Genomic DNA, 21,028 nt, shown 5'->3' on the forward strand with positions numbered 1-21,028 from the left:
TCTTGTTTCACACTTTTGCTAACTGGGTAGTATGCTATATGCTCAATCAGGTCACTGCTGCAGGTAGGACTTGACTCTGGAGTGTTGCCCAGTGCTGTGGTTTTCTCTTTCAGGTCTCTTGCATTAAGTGAAAATTTTTCTGTTTATATGTTTCATTTTTATTTCCCACAGTCATCCATCCATAAGGGGCTTCCATGATGGATGCCTGGAAGTATCCTTTTGATGCCATCCAGTTCTAAAAATGTTTCTTGAACCCTTATACACTTAATCAATAACATATAGGGGTAGAAATTTCTAAGTTGAGTGTAGCTTTCTTTTCAGAAATTTTCATGCATTTCTTTGTATATAGTTTCTGGTAAGTCTGATTATGGTTCTAGTTTCTTAGTGTTTTAATTAGTGTGTGTGTTGGGGGGAGGGGACCATAGGTTGATGTTGGTTGGAGTCTGTTGTCACTCTCCCTCTTATGTGTTGAGAAGGGTCTCTCCTGACCTGGAGTTCACTGATTGCATTAGGCTCACTGGCCAGTGAGCTGGGGATCTGACTATCTTCAGTTCATTCCCTCAGTGCTAGGGTTACTGATGTGCGTGACCACATCTAGCTTTTGCCTGTATGTTGGGGATCTGAACATAAGGCCTTGTGCGTAGCAGACAGTTTACTCACTGAGTCCTGGGTCTTTATTATTCTTATCTCGGCTTTCTGGCTTTCTCTTATCTTTATTTTTTCAATGTCACAATAAAAACACCTATGATCAAAGTATTGTGTCTTAGTGCTGGGTGGGTCTCTACCCACTTCTCCTTCAGTTTTCAGGAACTTAAGCACTGTCCCCCTTTGAGGACATTTGCCTCCCTTTTCCGTGTCTTAGTCTTTCAGTAATTGTAAATATTCGATCTTTCAGGGGGAAACACCCTCTATCATTGCTTGTATTTCTGAGTTGGGTTTGTTGTAGTTGTTGTTGCTGCTGCTGCTGGTGGTGGTGGTTTTCCTTCAACCAAGTTTCTTAGCTGTTGTGTTTCTAAATTGTTCTTCTATTTGGAGAATTGTCTTATTTTTATTCCTGGGTCAGATGGGATCTGCAGGCTCCTCTTTGCTGGTTACTGCTTCACCCATGCTTTTTCATCTATACTGCATCATACAGAAATGAATTGTCTCTTGCTCTGATTTGGTTCATGTTGTGGACCATTTATACTGATGCCTCAGCTTGGCTGGTGTCCTTTGAGCTTCTGATCTTCCGGTTTGGTTCCGTTGATTGTTACTTCTAGCCTGTAGTAGTTGGAATGAGAGTGGGCCCCATAGGCTCATATATTTGTGGAACTATTTGGAATGGATTACTGGAGGAGGCATGTCACTGGGAGACAGACTTTGGGTTTCAAAAGACTGTGTCTCTTTACCTCTACTAGGAGATCAAGATGTAAGTTCTCAGCTGTTCCTTTGCATCATGGATTCTAATCCTGCAAAAACAGAAACCAGATTAAATGTTTTCTTTTATAAATTGCCTTGGTATTTTATTCCAGCAATAGAAAACTAACTAAGATAATGGCTGCTGCTCCTTAGACCATACACAACTGGTGGATGACCTGGCCCTGTTTTCATTAGTCAGCAATACTTGCCACTTTTGAAAATTTTCAGCTGTCCTTTAGAATTGCACTTGTCTAGCTTGGATTCGGTGTCACAGCATTTTGTCTGATGTACATGGACACACCATTAAAGTACATCATGTGCAGTGGTTAAGACGTAGTTGGCAGAGCACTGTGCCCTTGAGAAAATACCAGCCAGCTCTTACACACTTTCATAAACAGCCTCCTGCTTGCGTCACTACCAGCCGTCAGAGAACTGTAGCATTTGCCCCTTTCAAGCCCTGAACATCATCTGATTATTTTTTTGATTCATAGACAAAAGGACAAATTACACTGTCCTTACTCTTTAGAAAATACATCTCATATCTTATCATTATTCTTTCCATCTTTACTTTTAAATATACCTAAATGCCAATGGGTATGTGTAATGAATGTATATGCAATTTGAAGCTCATAAAGCAACTGACCACATACCTACCACCTAACCTTAAAGAGGAAATAAATTACCTCCTTAAAAATACTCTGCAATTCTAGGCTGACTCCTCCACCCCCACAGCCTTTTGCTGAGGTCAAGTTATAAGAAGATGGGAGTGGATGTGCAGAGTCTTTTCTGTAAGATACTTCTTTTCAATTAGAGAGAAAAAGCACAAATACAGTGTCTAGAGGACACGTTGAGCTATTGGATCAGATACTCATGATCACACTGGAGATTGGTGAGGTGACGCAGGCCACTGTTGCTTTCTGGCATCCGGGCAGGTGTTCTGAAGTACTGGTAACTCACCTGGTGTCTTTGTGTAAATATGAAAAATTTACTCTTGCTGTTTGTAATGACTGTATACACACACACACACACACACACACACACACACACACACACACACGCAAACCCTATAGGACTTTAGCAACCTTCAGAGTGTATAGGCCACAGCCTCCCCTTCCATAATTCAAGGTTTGCACAGCAAGTGGCTGCAGACGAGCTTCAGCATCAGCAAATGCCATAGCTGTGCCAGCAATTCTTTGAAAGGCTTGGCGCCGTTAAGTGTTTAGGTAGACAAGCTCCCTCCTTTCATGCTCCTTGCTCCATGACTGGACTCATGAGCAAGCTGGTTTTTGGAAAGCGTAGGCCAGAAGTCATTTAGCAAACCTGAACTGTTAAAATGAACTGGGTCAGAGGCCCGATGACTGCTAGTAAAAGTAGGTCAGGCTTTGTGTTCTCTGACATGTTGGCTATGGCCAGTGAAATCCTGAGAGGTAGTGTGCTAAGACAAGTGAGCTCAGGGTGCATATGGGATGGATGGATGGATGGATGGATGGATGGATGGCTTGGCATGAGGTATCTCATTATGTAGTCTTGGCTACCCTGAAACCTGCCATGTAGACTAGATTAGTATATAACTATGATGTTCTTCTTGCTTCTACTTCCTGAGTGCAGAAAGTAGATGCATGTACCACCATACCTGACTTTTCATGTTTATTTATTTATTTGTATATGTGTATGCGCTTACTTATATGTGCTTGTCCATGTGTGTAGAGACCAGAAGAAGGTGTCATGTCTTCTCCTCTATCACTCTCTATCTATTCCTCTGTAGCAGTCTCTCCTCAAACCTGGACATCATGTTTTCTCAGCAAGCGAGGAAGCCCCTTTCTTCCCCCTCAGAATAAGATCAGAGATGTGCATAGGATGCCTGGCTTTTAACGTGGTTGTTGAGATCCAGAATGTTGTCCTCATGATTACACAGCAATCCTTCTTAATTGTTGAGCCATTTCTCCAGCACCACATTAGATTCCTAAGTCTAGATAACCATATGTCATAGTTCACCCTGGACAACCCGGGGTCAATAATCTCATCCTTGTGTAGTTATTATAATATAACCCTTTGTTTTTCTTTAAACCATCCCAGCTTTGGACAGTAATTTCTATGGCCATATGATATGTATTGGCCAACTTTTTCTCTTGACAACAAATCCTTTTAAGACCTTAGAGACTCACAGCACCAGCTCTACTCATGGGTCTGTGTCTCAGTTGCACCTCTGCCACAGGGTGTGCTCAGGGGTAAATTTGTCCCTCATTCTAGACTTGGAGCTTGTACCATAAGTTATTTTTTTTAGGGTACAGAGGCTTGAAGCTCAGCTCTGACATGAGAGTTCTTACTCTTACACATTAGGTCAGAGCTCAAAAGGACCTCCAGTCTGAGGTGGGTGATCTGTATTAGCTATTTTTTTTTCTTTTTTCTTTTTTTAACTTTTAAATTTTTTAATATTTTTACTGGATATTTTATTCATTTACATTTCAAATGTTATTCCCTTTTCCAGTTTCCCCATCTGAAAACTTCCCATCCCATTCTCCCTCCCCCTGCTTCTATGAGGGTGCTCACCTACCCACCCACTCCTGCCTCCCCACCCTAGCATTCCTCTACACTGAGGCATCAAGCCTTCAAAGGGCCAAGGGCCTCTCCTCCCATTGATGTCCGACAAGGCCATCCTCTGCTACATCTGCAGCTGGAGCCATGCGTCCCTCCATGTGTATTCTTTGGTTGGTGGCTTAGTTCCTGGGAGCTATGGGGCGGGGGCTGGTTGGTTGATATTGTTGTTCTGCCTATGGGTTGCAAACTCCTTCAGATCCTTCAGTCCTTTCTCTAACCCCTCCATTGGGGACCCTGTGCTCGGTTCAATGGTTGGCTGTGAGCATCCACCTCTGTATTTTTTTTGATGTCTTGGGAATTCCAAACAAACCTTAAACTCACTACATAGCCAGGGATGACTTTGAACTCCTGATCCTCCTACCTCTTCTCTCCCCAGATCCAAGATTACAGGCACATGCCACCATGCTCGATCTGTGCAGTGCTGTGGATGTAGCCCTGGATTTGCACATCTACGCTATGTCCCCAGCCCCGTGCCTGGGATTGTTCATTTTTGATTTGATTAATGCCCCTTCACTTGTTGGTTTTACTGGTTTGTCTTACTGGTTAATCTCACTGGTTAGTTGGAAGTGTTTGGCACTGATTGGCTTTTCTACAACAGTTCCAGAAATTCCTCCACATGACTTAGTGATGATGCTATTCCTTGTTTAAAAAAAACTGATTACCTTGTTTCAATGAGATTTTTGAGCTCAATAGCTGCACTGAAACAGGAATTCCAGTGTCACAAGCAGAAATGTAGTATTGTTTTACCACAACAAAGATTGACTGGGAAGCATTGGGGGTATCCGTTTGATTCATCAGCAGCCTGGCAGCTGGCTCCTCTCAAGAGCAATTTTCTTGATGAAACTATTATCATTTTGTAAGAGCAATCCGAGTCATGGTGGAAAATGTGGTTGGTAGTTGGTCAGTTTTATTCGGTGAGTAAGTGGTGTAGGTCCTACATTATTTAGCAGGAATCTAACTTGTCACAAGTCATAGAACACTTAGAAGCACTGGCTTTTTAAGTTTCTTCAGAAGATGAAGGTATGAAGTCTGTCTTCCCACCATGTCCCTAAAGCCTAGCATACTGTCTGTCACATAATAGACATTCAGAATATGCAAGAGGGATCAGTGTAGATTTTTTAAGTGACCAGTAGAGGAAAAACCTGGGAAGAGGTTTGGAGTCCTGGGACATAGAAGGGGCATGTAGGAGCATCCTTTAAAACAGTAGTGTCAGGCATGAGATCAGACTCCTACTTCAGTCACTGAAGCTACCTTGAGGTAAGAACCTGATGGAGGCTAGATTCTACCTTGAAAAGTATGAGTATGGCTATCGAATACCACATAGCCATGATACTTTGATCCACATACAATTGCCATCAGTCCCTGCTGTATCCCCCTGCCCTCAGTCCTTCATGGCATGCCTGCAGACCTCCACTGTGGCTTTGGCTTCAGTAATGGCTTCGCTGTAGAATTTTCTTCTGGCAGCTGAAGCTCATTCTTTCTCTTATGCTGTATGTTGAAGTGCTGGTATTATTAGACATTCATGTCAGTGATTGAATGGAGTGGGTGGGGAGCCCAGGACCTTCACCTCTTGTGCGGGCTAGCTCTTAGGTGCCTGGATCCTTCCATCAGCTTAACCTGTAGCCCTCACTGAGATAACTGCCTTGATACACCACATACCAACAACTTCCCCCACTTTGCCTCTGTGTCTCTGTGTGTGTGTGTGTGTGTGTGTGTGTGTGTGTGTGTGTTTCACTTTCTAAGAAAGCCTCTTGCTCTTGAAACTGGGGGAAACTCAGATTGTCCAAGTCCGTCTGGTTTCTGAAGACCTAAGTAATAGGTGCTCTTGATGCTACAAAGCCTAATAAACACATGACTTAGATCCTTAAAAACTTAATAGAAAGAAAATATGGTTTAATTCCTAAATTGTATGGCTCTTTGAGATGGCAGGGTACTTTCAAAAGACAGCTAAACGTTCCCTTCTCCAGAAACTTTAATGATAGATGCTTTCTTTAGGATAGAGTCTCATTTGACTTGCAGGGCACTCGGAGTCTCCTTAAATACACAGTGCTTTGTTTCTAATCACAACTTGCACAGCTTTGCCCCTTTGCTCTTGGAGCCTCTGGTTTGTGTCTGAATCTGCATTGTCAGGTAACACTGCAGGATCTCCCACCCTGGCCTTCAGAGTCAGGTCCTTCAGAGTGTGTAGATGCGGTGATCATTCCGCCAGGACAGCACAGTGGGTGGCCATGAGCAACATCACACTGACTTTTTCTTTTCTTCTTTGCAGATATCTCTGTGAGCCTGCTAACCCTCCTGGTTACCGCCTGTGGTCTTGCCCTCTTTGGTGTCTCTCTTTTCGTGTCTTGGAAACTGTGCTGGGTTCCGTGGCGAGAGCGAGGCCTGTTCTCTGGTAGCAAAGACAACAACCAAGAGCCTCTTAACTACACTGACACGGAGACAAATGAGCAGGAGAACAGTGAGGACTTCCTAGACCCGCCCACACCCTGCCCTGACCCCTCCATGAAGGTCAGCCACACCTCCCCCGACATTCCCCTCTCCACCCAGCCAGGTGGCCAGGAGAACTGTGCCCACGCCACCATCCGTGTGCAGCGACAAGTCACAGAGCCAACGCCGTCAGCTCGGTCAGTAATGCCCCTTTCTTTATGATTACAAAGCAGGGACCACCCTTTCCCCCTTGCTTGCCTGTGGTGGTACTGACCACCTGAGAATCTGGTAATCATCTAGATGCCCACTCAGCCCCAGAAACATGAAAATGGGAAAACTCTGTGGACCTAGTTCCAGAGCTCAGCCTAGTTTCCATGGAGTCCTTAAAAGTAACAATTAACATTGCTCTCAAATCATTTAGTCATTATTTTTGTATAGTTTACTGTTCTGACATAGGTACTGTTATTTTGATTTTACAGTAAGAGAAATTTAAAAATTAAGAAGGATGTATGTTAGTATGTACCCAGGTCAGGATTTGGATACCAGGACTGAGCTTTTAACTACTTTTCTTATGATGGCCTCCTAAAGCCATTAAAGCCTCTTACCTATCCTAGCATTCTTCAGATCCCACAGACATTGTAACAATTGCAGACTACTAGGAATGGAGTTTTTATTGTTTGGATGTTATATGTTCTTAAGCAGTAGATGAATAACATACGGTGTAGTGATTAAAAATCAGTGAGCTCTGGGGTGTAAAAAACTACTTTATTTACATATGGAACAAGTCACATAACCTCCATACATGTCCATTTCAGCTTCTGTAACAGAGGGATAGTAGAAGTACCAACTTAGCAGTGGTTTTGAGAGTGAAATGGTTATATACACTTGCACAGATTGTTGTCATATTTGTTCAGCTATTTACTGGATCCTTATATCTCTACCCATCTTCCAACCCTTATTCCACCCTAATCCCTCCAACCCCTCAACACTAGGTAGGAGAGAAATAAGGTTAGAGGGGAGAGGGGATATAGACTGCTGATTGGGGCATCGGGTTCCTTGGGGGCAAGTCCACTCTTCATAGTCAGGATATCTTCAGTTATTCTCATCTCTTTGCTCAAGACCACTTGACAAAGTACAACAGCAGGAACCAGCAGCGGCAGGGAGGAGCAGCTTCCACAGGCCCTCTTGGGGCTCTCCCATTTATACTTTCTCCAGAGTCCTTAGAATTAAAGTATCTGCAGCTGCAAAAATCACACCCCTGCTAGTGCACAAGGCAGAATCAGAGTTTTCAGTGAAGCAGCCGCTTAGCCCACACCTGGGATTAAAACAAAAGCATATTCATGTAAGCCAACTGGGTTTTAAAGAAATCCAGAGTCTCACTACGCCGATCTGCAGGGGTGGCACCAATCTCTCACTGCACAGATTTGCAGGGGTGGCACTGCCATTCTGCCTTCCATGTCACTGTTTTCATCACCACTGCCATTGGGATAGAGCTCTCCTAAGATGCTGAGGTCGGATGCTGAGGTAGAGGCACACCTTCTCCAAAATGCTAAGGCTGTGCAAAGGTTAATTTGAGGTTAAGCAACCTGTTCTAATCGCTGGATAGAAAACCTAATTTTTGGTAAGATATTTTAGGGAAAAAAGACACAGGGATTAGCCTTTTAAAAAATGAAAGTATTTGCTTGAATTATAGCCAGAGGAATAATGTGCAATTATTATTATTTTTTTTTAAAAATATGATCCTAGTTTGGGTATTTTAAAAAGGTCTTTCTATCCTCTAAAAATAGGAATGATAACGCAGTTTATCCTAGAGACTGTGCTCATTCACATTAAGTGTGATAGAATATGACAGTTTATAGTTTTATTTTTTTCCCAGAAACTTATTTTAGCATTATTTCTAGTTCTATATCACAGAGCAAAAGTTAAGTAGTCTTCCTTAAGGAAGTGGCTGGTTGTCTGCCATTTGATTTACAAGAAATCCTCAGATTTTATCAGTAGGATTTCTCTTCAGAGGACTAGAGTTCACACATTGGGACAGACTTATAATAAGATCTTTTGCCGGGCAGTGGTGGCGCATGCCTTTAATCCCAGCACTTGGGAGGCAGAGGCAGGTGGATTTCTGAGTTCGAGGCCAGCTTGGTCTACCGAGTGAGTTCCAGGACAACCAGGGCTATACAGAGAAACCCTGTCTCGAAAAACCAAAAAAAAAAAAAAAAAAGAAAAGAAAAGATCTTTTTAGTGTCCCCCAAGACCTGGAGCCTTTCATGTGGGTCACTCCTTAAGGTGTCTCACAGTTGCTTCTGTTCTGCATCCAATTGCTCCTGTCTGAATTCTCTCAGACACTTAGTAATACAAATGGTCTCCCTACTCACCTATTCTGATTGGTATGGCCTGCACCTGATCTTCACATACTTTATGACTGAGTAGCTTGGTGTTCTTTGGAAATCCTAACAGTGGGAATGGGGGCTGTCCGGACTCCTTTGCCTACTTGTGGGACCCTTTTGTCTCCATTGGGTTGCCTTGCCCAGCCTTGATATGATGGTACATGTCTAATCTTGTAGATTATATGCTGAGTTTGGTTGATGTCCCTGGAATGCCTGCTCTTTTCTGAGGGAAGGCAGGGGGTGGGGGTAGAGTATGGGCATTCTGGGGGAGTGGGGCAACAGGGGCCTGGGAGAGGTTGGAAGTGGGGAGTGAGGGGAAACTGCAGTCAGGATGTAATATATGAGAGAAGAACAAAAAACAGTGGTCTTATTAGATTTGATCTGTGCATCCTGCCCTATAACTCTAGCAAACTGCTATCAATGATATCTCTGTAATTATTACAGTGTTTAGCATAGAAAAATATTTAGATAGATTGTGTATAAAGAAATGTATTTAAAAGAGAAACTTAATTTTTGGTTGTACCATAGATTGGTGGAAATTTGGTAGAAGAAACAAAAAGGAGAATAATAAAGGACTAATCCCCCTCAAGTGCATTTTATATTCAGATTATTTTAGATTTGAAGATATGCAATTAAATTATCTTTCAAACAGTGAAAATTGGGTTCAGTAACGGCTGAACCGCTATTAGCAATTTAAATGCTTTTCGGCTGCATTTGACCCAGTATTAACAATTTGCATTATTGTGCATTTAAACCAATCATTCCAAAATTACTACTAACTAGTTCTGTGGGTTCTTCCTGGAAATGCATATCTTTGTCTAGCAGTATATCATACACTGATCCTCAAATTCATTAGCAAGTGTTTTGTTAGAATGTGTACACGCACATGTATGCACACACGCATGCACACATGGGAAAGAAGAGGAGAAAGTGTGTTGTGGGAGCTCTTTCCTTGGGGAGTTGTAAACTGCCTGTCTGTCTTATACACTACCATCAACCAACCAAGTATAATTCCAACATTGCCTAAATTGGGGAATCTTTTCTCAGAATGTTTTAATATCAGAGCTTTCTAAGAAACCTTAAATATATGAAACTCTTGAACCCCTGAAGTAGAAGGAACCCAAAATTCTATCTACTCTGTTTCATGAGTCATGCATGCCCCATGAATACATAAAAGTTTATTTGAGCCTCAAATTTCTTGCCTAAATAACAATTGAACTGGTCAACCTCAACTCTTCATCAGCTCTGTGAAGGCCTTGTCTCGATCAGTGTAGCTTCCCCTCATGTCAGGGTCACCATGGTGCACAACTCCAGAGGTTCCTGTTCACTTGGACTCAGCAGAAAGCTCTCACACTCAGCTGCTACACTTGCCTCCCTGGCTCCCTGCAGTGTCTGAGCCCCTTCATGCCTAGAGTCCTTAACACAGGCTACTTGCTCCCTCAGCCACCAATGCTCTTCCTTCTGTTCTGACCCTTCCTATTAGCCTTTTCAGTGTTAATGTCCTAGCCTAAATGTCTCTGCTCAGCATACCCCACCAGAAGTTAAGAATGTGTTCTAGCTTCTACTGCAGTTATTCTCAGCCTGTGGGTCACAACCCCTGGGGAGGGGGGCATTTGAATGAGCCCTTCTTCACAGGGGTCACACATGAGATATCCTGCATATCAGATATTTACATTATGATCCATAACGGTAGCAAAATTACAGTTACGAAGTAACAACATAATGAGTATTTTCAGGGATCACCACAACTTGAAGAACTGTGTTAAAGGGTTGCAGCAGTAGGAAGAACCACAGTTCTATTGCGCCCCCCCCCCCCAAGGTTTTGTTGTCACTCCTTCATAGCATTTGACTGTTTCCAGGTCATCGTTTGTTTGCTTTGTTCCTGTACTTTCCTTTAGACTGTTCTGTAAGTGCAAAGACCCATGTCTATTTTGTTTCTTTTTCTGTGTCTAGTCCTTGGTACAGTTCTAGGAATGGCAGACTTTCTTCTGTGAATGGCTGACAGAATACACTGGCCAGCAGAAGGCTGCTTTTCTCTTCTTCTCTGACAGGTGTGGCCAAAGGTCAGAATTATAGACTACGTAGGGCCTATAATGGTGCAAGCCTGGTGGAAAGGCACTCACCTCAGGCTTCACATTTATTAAGAGCCTCCCATGTAGACTTTTGACCTTATCTCTGAAGTAAACAATCTGTATAGTCACGGCAGTGCACTGACAGGAACTGAAGATGAAGAAAAGCACCAGCCTCCACATTTGGATCCCTAGCAAAGAGTACTAAGGTTAATGACATAGCTCAGTATGGCAGTCTTATTTTCGTGGCTGGGGTAGGACCCAGAGTCTCACACACGCTAGGTAAATGCTCTGTCACTGGGTTGTATCCCCAGTCCTGAGTGGCAGGTTTCTATTAAGCCCTATTTTTGTACTGAGAACAAAAAGGGTTTGTATTACTCTTACAGTTATTTCTTTAGATTTTAATAAGTAGATAAATTTGAAAATGGAAGTTGCCTAGACTTCTCTAAATTCTCATGAAACCCCGAAACTATGTTTAAATGCATGTTTCCTGACTAGTATTTTTTAATTATGAGAAGCTGTTACATCCCTGGCAGTAATGTATTTACTCTAAACATGTGTATTAAGCATCTGCTGTGTGGAAAATTCTGTAGTGGGTACCAATATCTTTTTAACAGGCAAAGAAAATGTATCACTCTCCTCAAAGTCTCCAAAGAAGAGCACCAATCACACAAGTTGAAATATTCAAGTCCTTCCTAGAGGTTAATCTGGCAGGAATACATAAGATCCATAGGATTGGTAAAGCCGAGGCAAGGGGGACTAATTTAGTCCCAGCGCTGCTAGGAATGGAAAGAGACTGTCGATAAGAGCTACTACAAAAGGGGAATGTGTTTGAAAGTGGCACCAAGGTTTCAAGCCTGAGTGACGGGAGTGGGTAGGAGGGAAAAGCCGTATGTCTGTGTGTCTAGTTGCACTTAACCCAACTCCTCTGCTGGTTTCAAGCAGACCCCTTCTCCTTCATAATCTCACTCTTGAGAGAAGCCCCCACAGCCTCAGATCGCCACTTTCTCCTTCCCTTGTAGCGTTGTCACTGTGTCTTCCCCTGTCTAGGACATCCCTTGTCTGTCTGGTTTAGAAAAAGCCAACTCTGCTATCTCCGTCACAGAGAGTCTCGGAGGAGAATGGGGTCCTGTCTCACTGTTTCTGTACTTTGTTAGCCACAAAGGTAGTTCAGTTCAATTTGCCTCTCTCTCTCTCTCTCTCTCTCTCTCTCTCTCTCTCTCTCTCTCTCTCTCTCTTTTCTGTTGGCCCCTGAAGCCTGTATCCTGTAGGAAGGTAGATCTGGTTTCATCTTTGAGTTGAGGTCACAGATGAAGAAACATAGAAGAGAGTTTGCTCATCCGTGGCTGCACAGGAAACCCTTTCTGTGGAAAGCATGCTGAGGGTCCTACACACTGGCTGCTAGACACAGGAGGCTTAGTAGCAGAGCTTTGGTGAAACCTACCGAGGCCAGAGAGCTGAACATCCTTCAGAGAGCTTGGACCATGAGAAAATTTAGTGGTTTTCCTATTGAAATCCCCAGTATCATTTGTAAGAGAGTAAAATGAAAGAGGCTTAACTTTCATCTCTTCCATAAAAATGTCTTAGGCCAGAGCCTCTTCATGCTTTCTGTTCCCAGGCTCTCTAGCCTGTAGCCAGTAAGAATCCCCACCTGTTGTTCTTGAGAAACCCTGTAGAACTGTGGTTTTCCCTGCCAGGCCAAGTTGTTCACTTCAAGACCTGAACTAAACTAGTTTTCTTCACCCTGCAGTCCACTGGTTGTCTGTCTGTCCACATTCTCATCTGTTGAGAATTGCAGTAAGTCTTTTCTCCTTTCTTAAGATCTAATGGAAATGATTGGCATTGGGAGTGATACTCCAGGGACTGACCCTAGAGCTGGAACTGATTAATTTAAAGAAAAGGGCAGGAAGAGAAAGAAACCCCCTTGCCCCTGGTTTCCTTCCCCTGTCTTTTCCCATCCTGCCCTGGGGATGGGACTGAGCCCAAGGCTCAGAATCCTTCAGACATGAAAGTGTACAAATGTCTTGCAGGAAAACTGTTCTACAAACAGTGTTAAATATCTTTGTTTTTTTAAATAATTTTTTTATTTACTTAATTTTGTACTCACTTTACATCTCAGTTACAACCCTCTCCTCCTCTCTTCCCAGTCACACCCTTACGATCCCCCTTTCCCTATTACCCTCTCCCCTTTAGAGAAGGTGGAGCCCCTTTTGGGTACCACCCCACCCTGGGACATCTAGTCCCAACAAGATAGAGGCACATCCTCTCCAAATGAGGCTCAACCAGGCAGTCCAGGTAGGGGAAAAGGAACCAATGGCAGATAATAGAGACAGAGACAGCTCTCCCCCTGCCCGCCCCCACACACAACTGGTTAAAGGACCCACATGAAGTCTAAGCTGCATATTTGCTACAGATGTATAGAGGAATCTAGGTCCGGCTCCTGAATGCTCCCTGATGGTGGCCCAGGCTCTGTGAGCCCCCATGGGCCCAGGTTAGTTGACTCTGTGGGTCTTCTTGTGGTGTCCTTGATGCCTCTGACTTGCTCACTTCTATCCCCAACTCTTCCACAAGACTCCCCAGGCTCCACCTGATGTTTGAGCGTGGGTCTTTGCACCTGCCCCATCTGTTGATGGATGAAGCCTCCCAGGAGACAGCTATGCTAGGTTCCTGTCTGCAAGCATAGCAGAGTATCATCAATAGTGTCAGGAATTATCTCGCTCACATGGGATGGGTCTCAAGTTGGGGCAGTCATTGGTTAGCTGTTCCCTCAGTATCTGCTCCGTCTTTATCCCTGCACATCTTATAGGCAAGACAGATTTGTGGTTGAAGATTTTGTGGGTGAGTTGATGTCCCCCTCTCTCCTCTGAAAGTCCTGCCTGGCTATGGGAGGTGGCCACTTCAGCCTCTGTATCCCCCTCTAGTAAGAATCTCAGCTAGGATCACTCCCATAGACTTCCAGTATTATCCCTAGTCTCAGGCCTCCAGTTCATCACCAGAGATGCCCCCTCCTACTGCCAATCTCCATTCTCCCAGCTCTCTCCTGCCTCCTTCTCCCCATCCCTGATGGCCATCCCTGTTCCTCACCACTACTCAGTTCCATTTCTCCATCCATCTCTAAGAATCATTTAATTTCCCCTTCTGAGTGAGATTCTTGCATCCTCCCTTGGAACCTTCTTATTCCCAGTTTTTCATCCAGTTTCTTTGGATCTGTGGGTTGTAGCATGGTTGTCTTGCCCTTGATGGCTAATGCCCACCTATAAGTGAGTACATACCATATATGTCTTTCTGGCTCTGGGTTACCTCACTCAGGATGATATTCTCAAGTTCCATCCATTTGCCTGCAAAATTCATGATATCTTTGTTTTTAATAGTGGAATAGTATTTCATTGTGTAGATGGTTCATATTTTCTTTACCCATTTTTCAGTTGAGGGACATTTTGGTTGTTTCCAGCTTCTGGCTATTTCAAATAATGCTTCTGTGTACATAGTTGAACAAATGTCCCTGTGGGTATGGTGGGACATCTTTGGGGTTTATGCCCAAGAGTGGTATAGCTGAGTCTTGTGGCCAAACTATTCCTAGTTTTCTGAGAAACTGGTCAAGTTGATTTCCATAGTAATTACACCAGTTTGCATTTCCACCAACAATGGAGGAGTGTTCCTCTTGCTTGATATCCTCACCAGCATGTACTGTCTCTTGAGTTTTTTGATGTTAGCTATTCTGATGCATGTAAGAAGGAATCTCAGAGTCGTTTTGATTTGCATTTCATTGATGACTAGGGGTGTTGAACATTTCTTTAAGTGCTTCGCAGCCATTCAAGGTTCCTCTGTTGAAAATTCTCTGTTTAGTTCTATACCCCATTTTAAAATTGGGTTATTTGGATTGTTGGTGTCTAAGTTGTTTATATATTTTGTATAGTAGCACTCTGTTGGATGTAGGGTTAGTGAAGATCTTTCCCAGTCTGTAGGCTGCCATTTTCCCTACTGATGGTATCTTTTTGCCTTACAGAAACTTTACAGTTTCTGTGGTCCCATTTTTCAATTGTTGATCTTAGAGCCTGGGCCATTGGTGTTCTGATCAGGAAATTGTCTGGTATACCAATGTATTCAAGGCTATTTCCCACTTTCTCTTCTATTAGATTTAGTGTATCTGATTTTATGTTGAGGCCTTTGATGTTAAGTATCTTTGAACCCAGATTTCTTCCAGATTGAGCTCAGGTCTGGGGTGGCCAAGGACAGTCTTTTAAGTTCTTTTCCTTGGCTCCTCCATGAAAAGAAACAACATCTTCTGTCCCTGAGAGAATGGGAGCTGGAGAAACCAGAGAGCTGCAGTCCTGGCAGCCAGCTTCTTAGAGCCTGCACTAGGGTATGGCTGATTTACAGAGGATAGTGTGTTTGAATTTCCTGACCCATTGTTCTTGAAACTTACCTCCTCCCCCTCCCCCCCCCCCCCCCGTGTGTGTGTGTGTGTGTGTGTGTGTGTGTGTGTGTGTTTCATTTTTTTGTAGATTGATTATTTTATGTCATGAATGTTTGCTTCCATGGGTGGTACCCACAGACACCAAAGAGGGTGTTGGATCCCCTAGAATTGGAGTTAGATGGCTGTGAGTTACAGTGTGGGTGCTAGGAACTTCAATGGATCCTCTGCAAGAGCAACAAGTGCTCTAACTTGGGAACAATCTCTCCACCCCCCTTACCTCCTTTCATTCATTTGCGCATTAAGTCTTGAGAGGACAGGACTTCCCACACCTACTCAGAAAGTAGCATGTTTTGTTTTAGACAAATTCCTCCTCACCACAGTCATTTAGTGTCACAGTGTCACTCAGAGACACTAGAATTCCAGACCCTCCTTGGGGAGCATTGTGTATACTGCACTGGAGACCATTCAGAACCACTACACCCAGTGTGGGGAATGTGCTGGTCATAGTCCTGGTCTCTGTCTTTCTTCTTTTGCTTTAGACTTGCCTTTTCTTCCTACCTCCATCTGAGTAGCCAGTGAGAGCTATGGGATAATGATTTTACTCCTCCTCTACTTCATTTTCTCCCTTGTGTCCCAGGAGCAGCCTTCCTGCTCTGATTTCTCAGGACACAGAGTACTAGCTAACAGTTATGCAGGGAAGTTGTGAGTTACACTGGTTTTCTGACTCTTGGATTTCTCTATTCTGTGTGTGTGCTGCACAGATACAAAGACACGCATGTACACTCGCACACAGACACACATGCACATTCAAAGACACACAGAAATACACATATGCACCACAGATAAACAGAGACATATATAACAGGGATAGACACACTTGCACACAGAGAGACACACAAACACACATGATGTCAATAAATTCTCTCTGCCTCCAGAACGAAGCCCCAGGCAGAGAAGAACTGTCATGCCTGGTTCTACTCTGCTTTTTACTTCAGTCCACTACTGTACAGTGCGAGTGAGCTGTTTTCCTACTAGTAATTCTGGGGAGAAATTTTAGTGGAAATGAATTAACATGTAAAACTGATGTGTAATATTCATATTTGTGTCCGTTTTTAGAAGAATACTTATTCTATGTGTGTGTATGTACATGTGTGCACATCGCACATGTCTGTGTATAGGTCAGAGGACAACTTCAGCTGTTCCTCAGGTGCTGTCTACCTGATTCTTGTGAATCAGGATCTCTGCTTAGTCTGGAACTTCCCAAGCAGGCAAGGCTGCATGGGCAGTGGTCCCTAGGGAGACACTTATCTCCACCTTCCCCATGCTGGGATTACAAATGTGTGCTGTCACACCCAGGTTTTGTTTTACACATACACACACACACACACACACACACACACACACACAAACACACGCACACATGCACACACACATGCACTAAAGGTTCTAGAGGTTGAATTCAAGTTCTTTTTTATTTGTGAATTTAATTTAATTTTAGATGTATTTATCTTCTGTGTGTCAGTGTTTTGTCTGTATATATGTATTGCACTACATGCATGCCTGGTACCCAAAGAGGTCAGAAGCTGGTGTTGTATCCCATATAGCTGGAGAAGGTTGTTATAGAAGGTTGTTAGCTGCCATGTGGGTGTTAGGAATCAAACCCAGATCCTTTGCAAGAACAGCCAGTGCTCTTAACTGCTGAGCCACAGCTTCAGCCCTCTGAACTCAGGTTCTAGTATGTCCAAGGCAAGCATTTTACTGACTGAATTTGCTTTGGAACTTGGAATAAGGGACTTCATGCATATTTAGATCCTCAGAGAATGAGATTATCCTTCTGCCTTTGAAGTACAGATCTCTCTCTCTCTCTTCCTCTCTCTCTCTCTCTCTCTCTCTCTCTCTCTCTCTCTCTCTCTCTCTCTCTCTAATGCCCTCTCAGTCCCACTCCCTCTACCTCTGGCAGTCTCTCCTGGTTAGGAACGTGTAATACTAATCTCTCCCAGATTTCGTGTCCAAGGAAACGTGTTAAGCAGAATATGTTCTATTGCTAAGTAGCCAATTCCATTTATCTTAAATTTGAATTAAAATATGTTCCATAGGTTAGTTCTTCAGACAGAATTTTGCTGTGATGAATTTATAGCCAGAACTGACAATATGAAGGTAACCTGTTCTGCAGAGTCTGCTTAGAATACATTTACCAGGACTTGGCCCAGTACTGGTTATAGACACAGGATTGTTGCTCGATCAGAATCAAGTCCTGAGTAGAAGCACTTAGTGGCTGTCTCTGAGAAGGAATCTCATGTATCCCATGCTGGCCTCTAGCTTGCCACGTAGCCAAGGATGATCTTGAATTTATGAGCTTCTTAACCTCTACCTCCTGAGTGTTAGGATGGCAGGCATGCACCACCATACTCAGCTTTAGGTTGTGTGAGGATTGAACCCCGTGCTTTGTGCTTGTTAAGCAAGCACTCTAGCAATTGAACCACATCCCAAGGCCACACTCAGTGGCTATCGAGGGCGCACTTTTATTACATAATCAGTACTACTAACTAAAGAGCACCTAAAATGATCTATACTATGACCGGTTAGTCGTACTAACCGGTCCTTAGCTAGAATGGTTTAAAATGACTGAAGTATGGACCTCTGGATCCAACTTGAAAAGAAAGATGATTAGCAGGGAGAGATGGAGCTGGTACCAACCTCTCTGGTTTCTGTCAAAGGCAGGGTTCTTGCTGCTTTGTGCCATTCCCTCCCATACACAAAGACCAGCAGAGCAAGTGTAAAGCTCTGTTCTAGCTCCACAGTGTCTCGACTTCTGAATGAGGGAATGGCTTGATTACTAATGGATAGCCAGTTTCGTCACTTAAAAGCATCTCTTACGTTTCTGACCTCCCCTAAGTCATTAGATACAAAAAATTTTTTAACACTGTGGATTTCTCTGGAAGAAATTATAATCTGCACAGCTGCCTTCAGACGGCATAGTCTTTGTACATTTGGAAATTTCAGCACCTGGAATATGTCTACTTGGTGTGGACTGTACTGAGTATGACAGCTACAAGTGACAGTCTATGACAGCAATCCTGAGGTACTATATGGGTGATTAGTGATCCAGAGGCTATTTTAGGATGAATAGGAATGTTCAGCATGACATCTGAGCTATAAATAGAATTTCAAACATATTTTGGGTCTGTAAATCCCATTTTTCCATGATTATTTCATAAAGTCTCAGGAAGAAAAGGAAATGCACACATGTACTTTACTTCTAGTATTCAGTAGTCCCTCAGAGACAACTCCATGATCCTGTCAAGAGACAGTTTTAAATCAGGTTATTGACTGGCTATTTAGCATAGAGACTGTGTACTCTGAGTTAAAAACAACAAAAAGTAAACTTTGGTACAGCCTTATTCTGAGCTGTTGGTGCTAACTGATTATGCCAGCTACTAGGACTAGCAGAGGCTCAAGCAAGAGGATCACAAGTTCAGGGCTTGGATGGACTACGGACTGAGTTTAAGGACATCCAGGGAAATTTTGAGATAGCTTAGCTCAAAGTGAAAAGTAAAAAGAGAGCTGGGATGTTAGAATCCATTGAGTGGAGCATTTTGTAGTATGTGGGAGGCCCTGTGTTCACCCCCTTGCACCACATAAGAAGGCAGTTAAACAGATAACCAGCCTTCTGTGTAGTGATCGCTTCTTTCTGGAGTGATCGCCCTCCTTATGAGGGCGTACTCAGGTGAGGCAGGGATTCGGAAGGACATTAGAGAAACTTCTAACTCAAAGCTTAGGGGTGAAGACTCGACTCCATTAACAAAGTCTGATTTGCTGTCATTAGTGTGTAACCTTCCTTAATTTATTCTCTCTAATTTATGGTAGCTCATCTTTAAATTTTTTTGTCAACAGTATTTATTTCATCAGTGAAGCCTCATGGACCTGAAGAGATAGGCTAACAATTAGGAGCACTTGTCGCCCTCTCGGGGGACTAGCTGTTGGTTCCCAGCACCCAGGTTGGGTGACTCACAGCAGCCTGTAACTCTAGCTCATAGGGTGTGACACTCTCTCCTTCTAGCTTTGGTGAGCACCCTTACACACACACACACACACACACACACACACACATACACACACACAAATACATACATACATACGTACGTACTTAGAAAGGAACCTCCTAGTTGTTGACTACCCATGAGGAACAGCAGAAAACAGAGTCTCAGTGCAACACAGGCAACTAGTCACAACCAGCACAATCCATTGCAAGAAGACATACCCCAGTCCCATAAGTCTTTACAACAGTAAAACCTATATTCTTATCATGAAACAATTTTATCTGAACCAGTAAGAATTTATGTCTTGATAAAGCTGTAAGCCAGTGGTAGAAATTTTCATGTAATTTAAAGAAAGATATGTTTAGTTTGGTTTGGTTTTTAAGGCTGGGTCTCACTCTGCAGCTTAGGCTAGCTTTGAACTCTCTGTCTTTCTATATATGCCTCCCACGTGCTAGAATTACAGGCACCAGCCACCACATCTAGCTTGAGAAAGATGCACTCTTTCTAACACAAGACGTAGCCTACTATTTCCGTTTGAGGATATTACCTAAAAGTGAATAATTGTATCCTACCAGCCACAAAGAAGCCTTAATGCACATTAGACCATTCAGCAAAACCTTTAAAGCTCTTGGGTCACATATTTGTAAGTTCCTTGTCTGATACTAGGCCTCAGTTTTAAGCCTCAAGCTCTTGGGAGCGGCTTTACTAACATAACCCGCATGATGAGCATTCTGAGTTCAGGCCAAAGAAAGGAGCCACTGACATAAGCTCTTCTCAAAGTACAACAGTGCACCAACATTCCAGACACAAGGCTCTGAAAGACAGGCAGCTAATGAGGTTATAACTGCTGTGTCTTCCTCTTCATTTAAGGCATAACTCAATCCGAAGACAACTCAACCTGTCGAACCCGGACTTTAATATCCAGCAGCTTCAGAGGCAGGAGCAGTTGACTGGGATTGGTAGAATTAAACCAGAGTTGTATAAACAGAGGTCACTGGACAATGAGGAAGGGAGGAGAAGTAACAGCAAAGCCTGCGGGAAACTGAACTTCATTTTAAAATACGACTGTGACTTGGAACAGCTCATCGTGAAGATCCACAAAGCCGTCAATCTGCCCGCCAAGGACTTCTCTGGGACTTCAGATCCTTACGTCAAGATCTACTTGCTTCCTGACCGGAAAACAAAACACCAGACTAAAGTTCACAGGAAGACCCTGAACCCTGTATTTGATGAGGTGTTTTTATTTCCTGTTCCCTATAATGACCTCGAAGCACGGAAGCTTCACTTCTCTGTATATGACTTTGACAGGTTCTCTCGCCATGACTTGATTGGTCAAGTGGTGGTGGACCACTTCTTCGACTTGGCTGACTTCCCCAGGGAGTGCATCCTTTGGAAGGATATCGAGTATGTCACCAACGTGAGTCTAGCATTCCTTCATTGGGGGTGGGAGTGTGCTTCTTCATTTCCACTGAAACAGACCGCTTACATGTGTTATTTGAGAACAAACTATAAGATTCACACTGATATTCTTCTGTTCCTTAGAAGCTCTCTGTACCTTTGGAGGGATGGGTTTTTAACAGCATTAACTTTGATGTATACAAGAATAATTTGCTGAGACGATTATATGGAATTCCTTTCTCACTTTTCTTCTAATAGTTGTCTTCTATTAGTCCTCACAACATTTTCTTGGGAGTT

The 21,028-nt window shown here is 43.3% G+C and overlaps 1 protein-coding gene across 2 annotated transcripts in view; it reads left to right on the forward strand.

The window, feature by feature from the left end:
- Positions 1-21,028, forward strand: part of Syt9 (synaptotagmin 9) — a 170,465-nt gene that overhangs the window by 46,008 nt on the left and 103,429 nt on the right. For both annotated transcript variants that reach the window (XR_004608893.2, XM_034524978.2), the window contains exons 2-3: positions 6,266-6,620; positions 20,204-20,750. Coding sequence is in view for 1 of the 2 variants with exons in the window: in XM_034524978.2 (XP_034380869.1) it covers positions 6,266-6,620; positions 20,204-20,750 (902 nt within the window). In the remaining variant the exon portion in view is untranslated. The remainder of the gene's footprint in view (positions 1-6,265; positions 6,621-20,203; positions 20,751-21,028) is intronic.

Source organism: Arvicanthis niloticus, chromosome 1, assembly GCF_011762505.2.
Source record: "Arvicanthis niloticus isolate mArvNil1 chromosome 1, mArvNil1.pat.X, whole genome shotgun sequence".
Classification (NCBI taxonomy): domain Eukaryota; kingdom Metazoa; phylum Chordata; class Mammalia; order Rodentia; family Muridae; genus Arvicanthis; species Arvicanthis niloticus.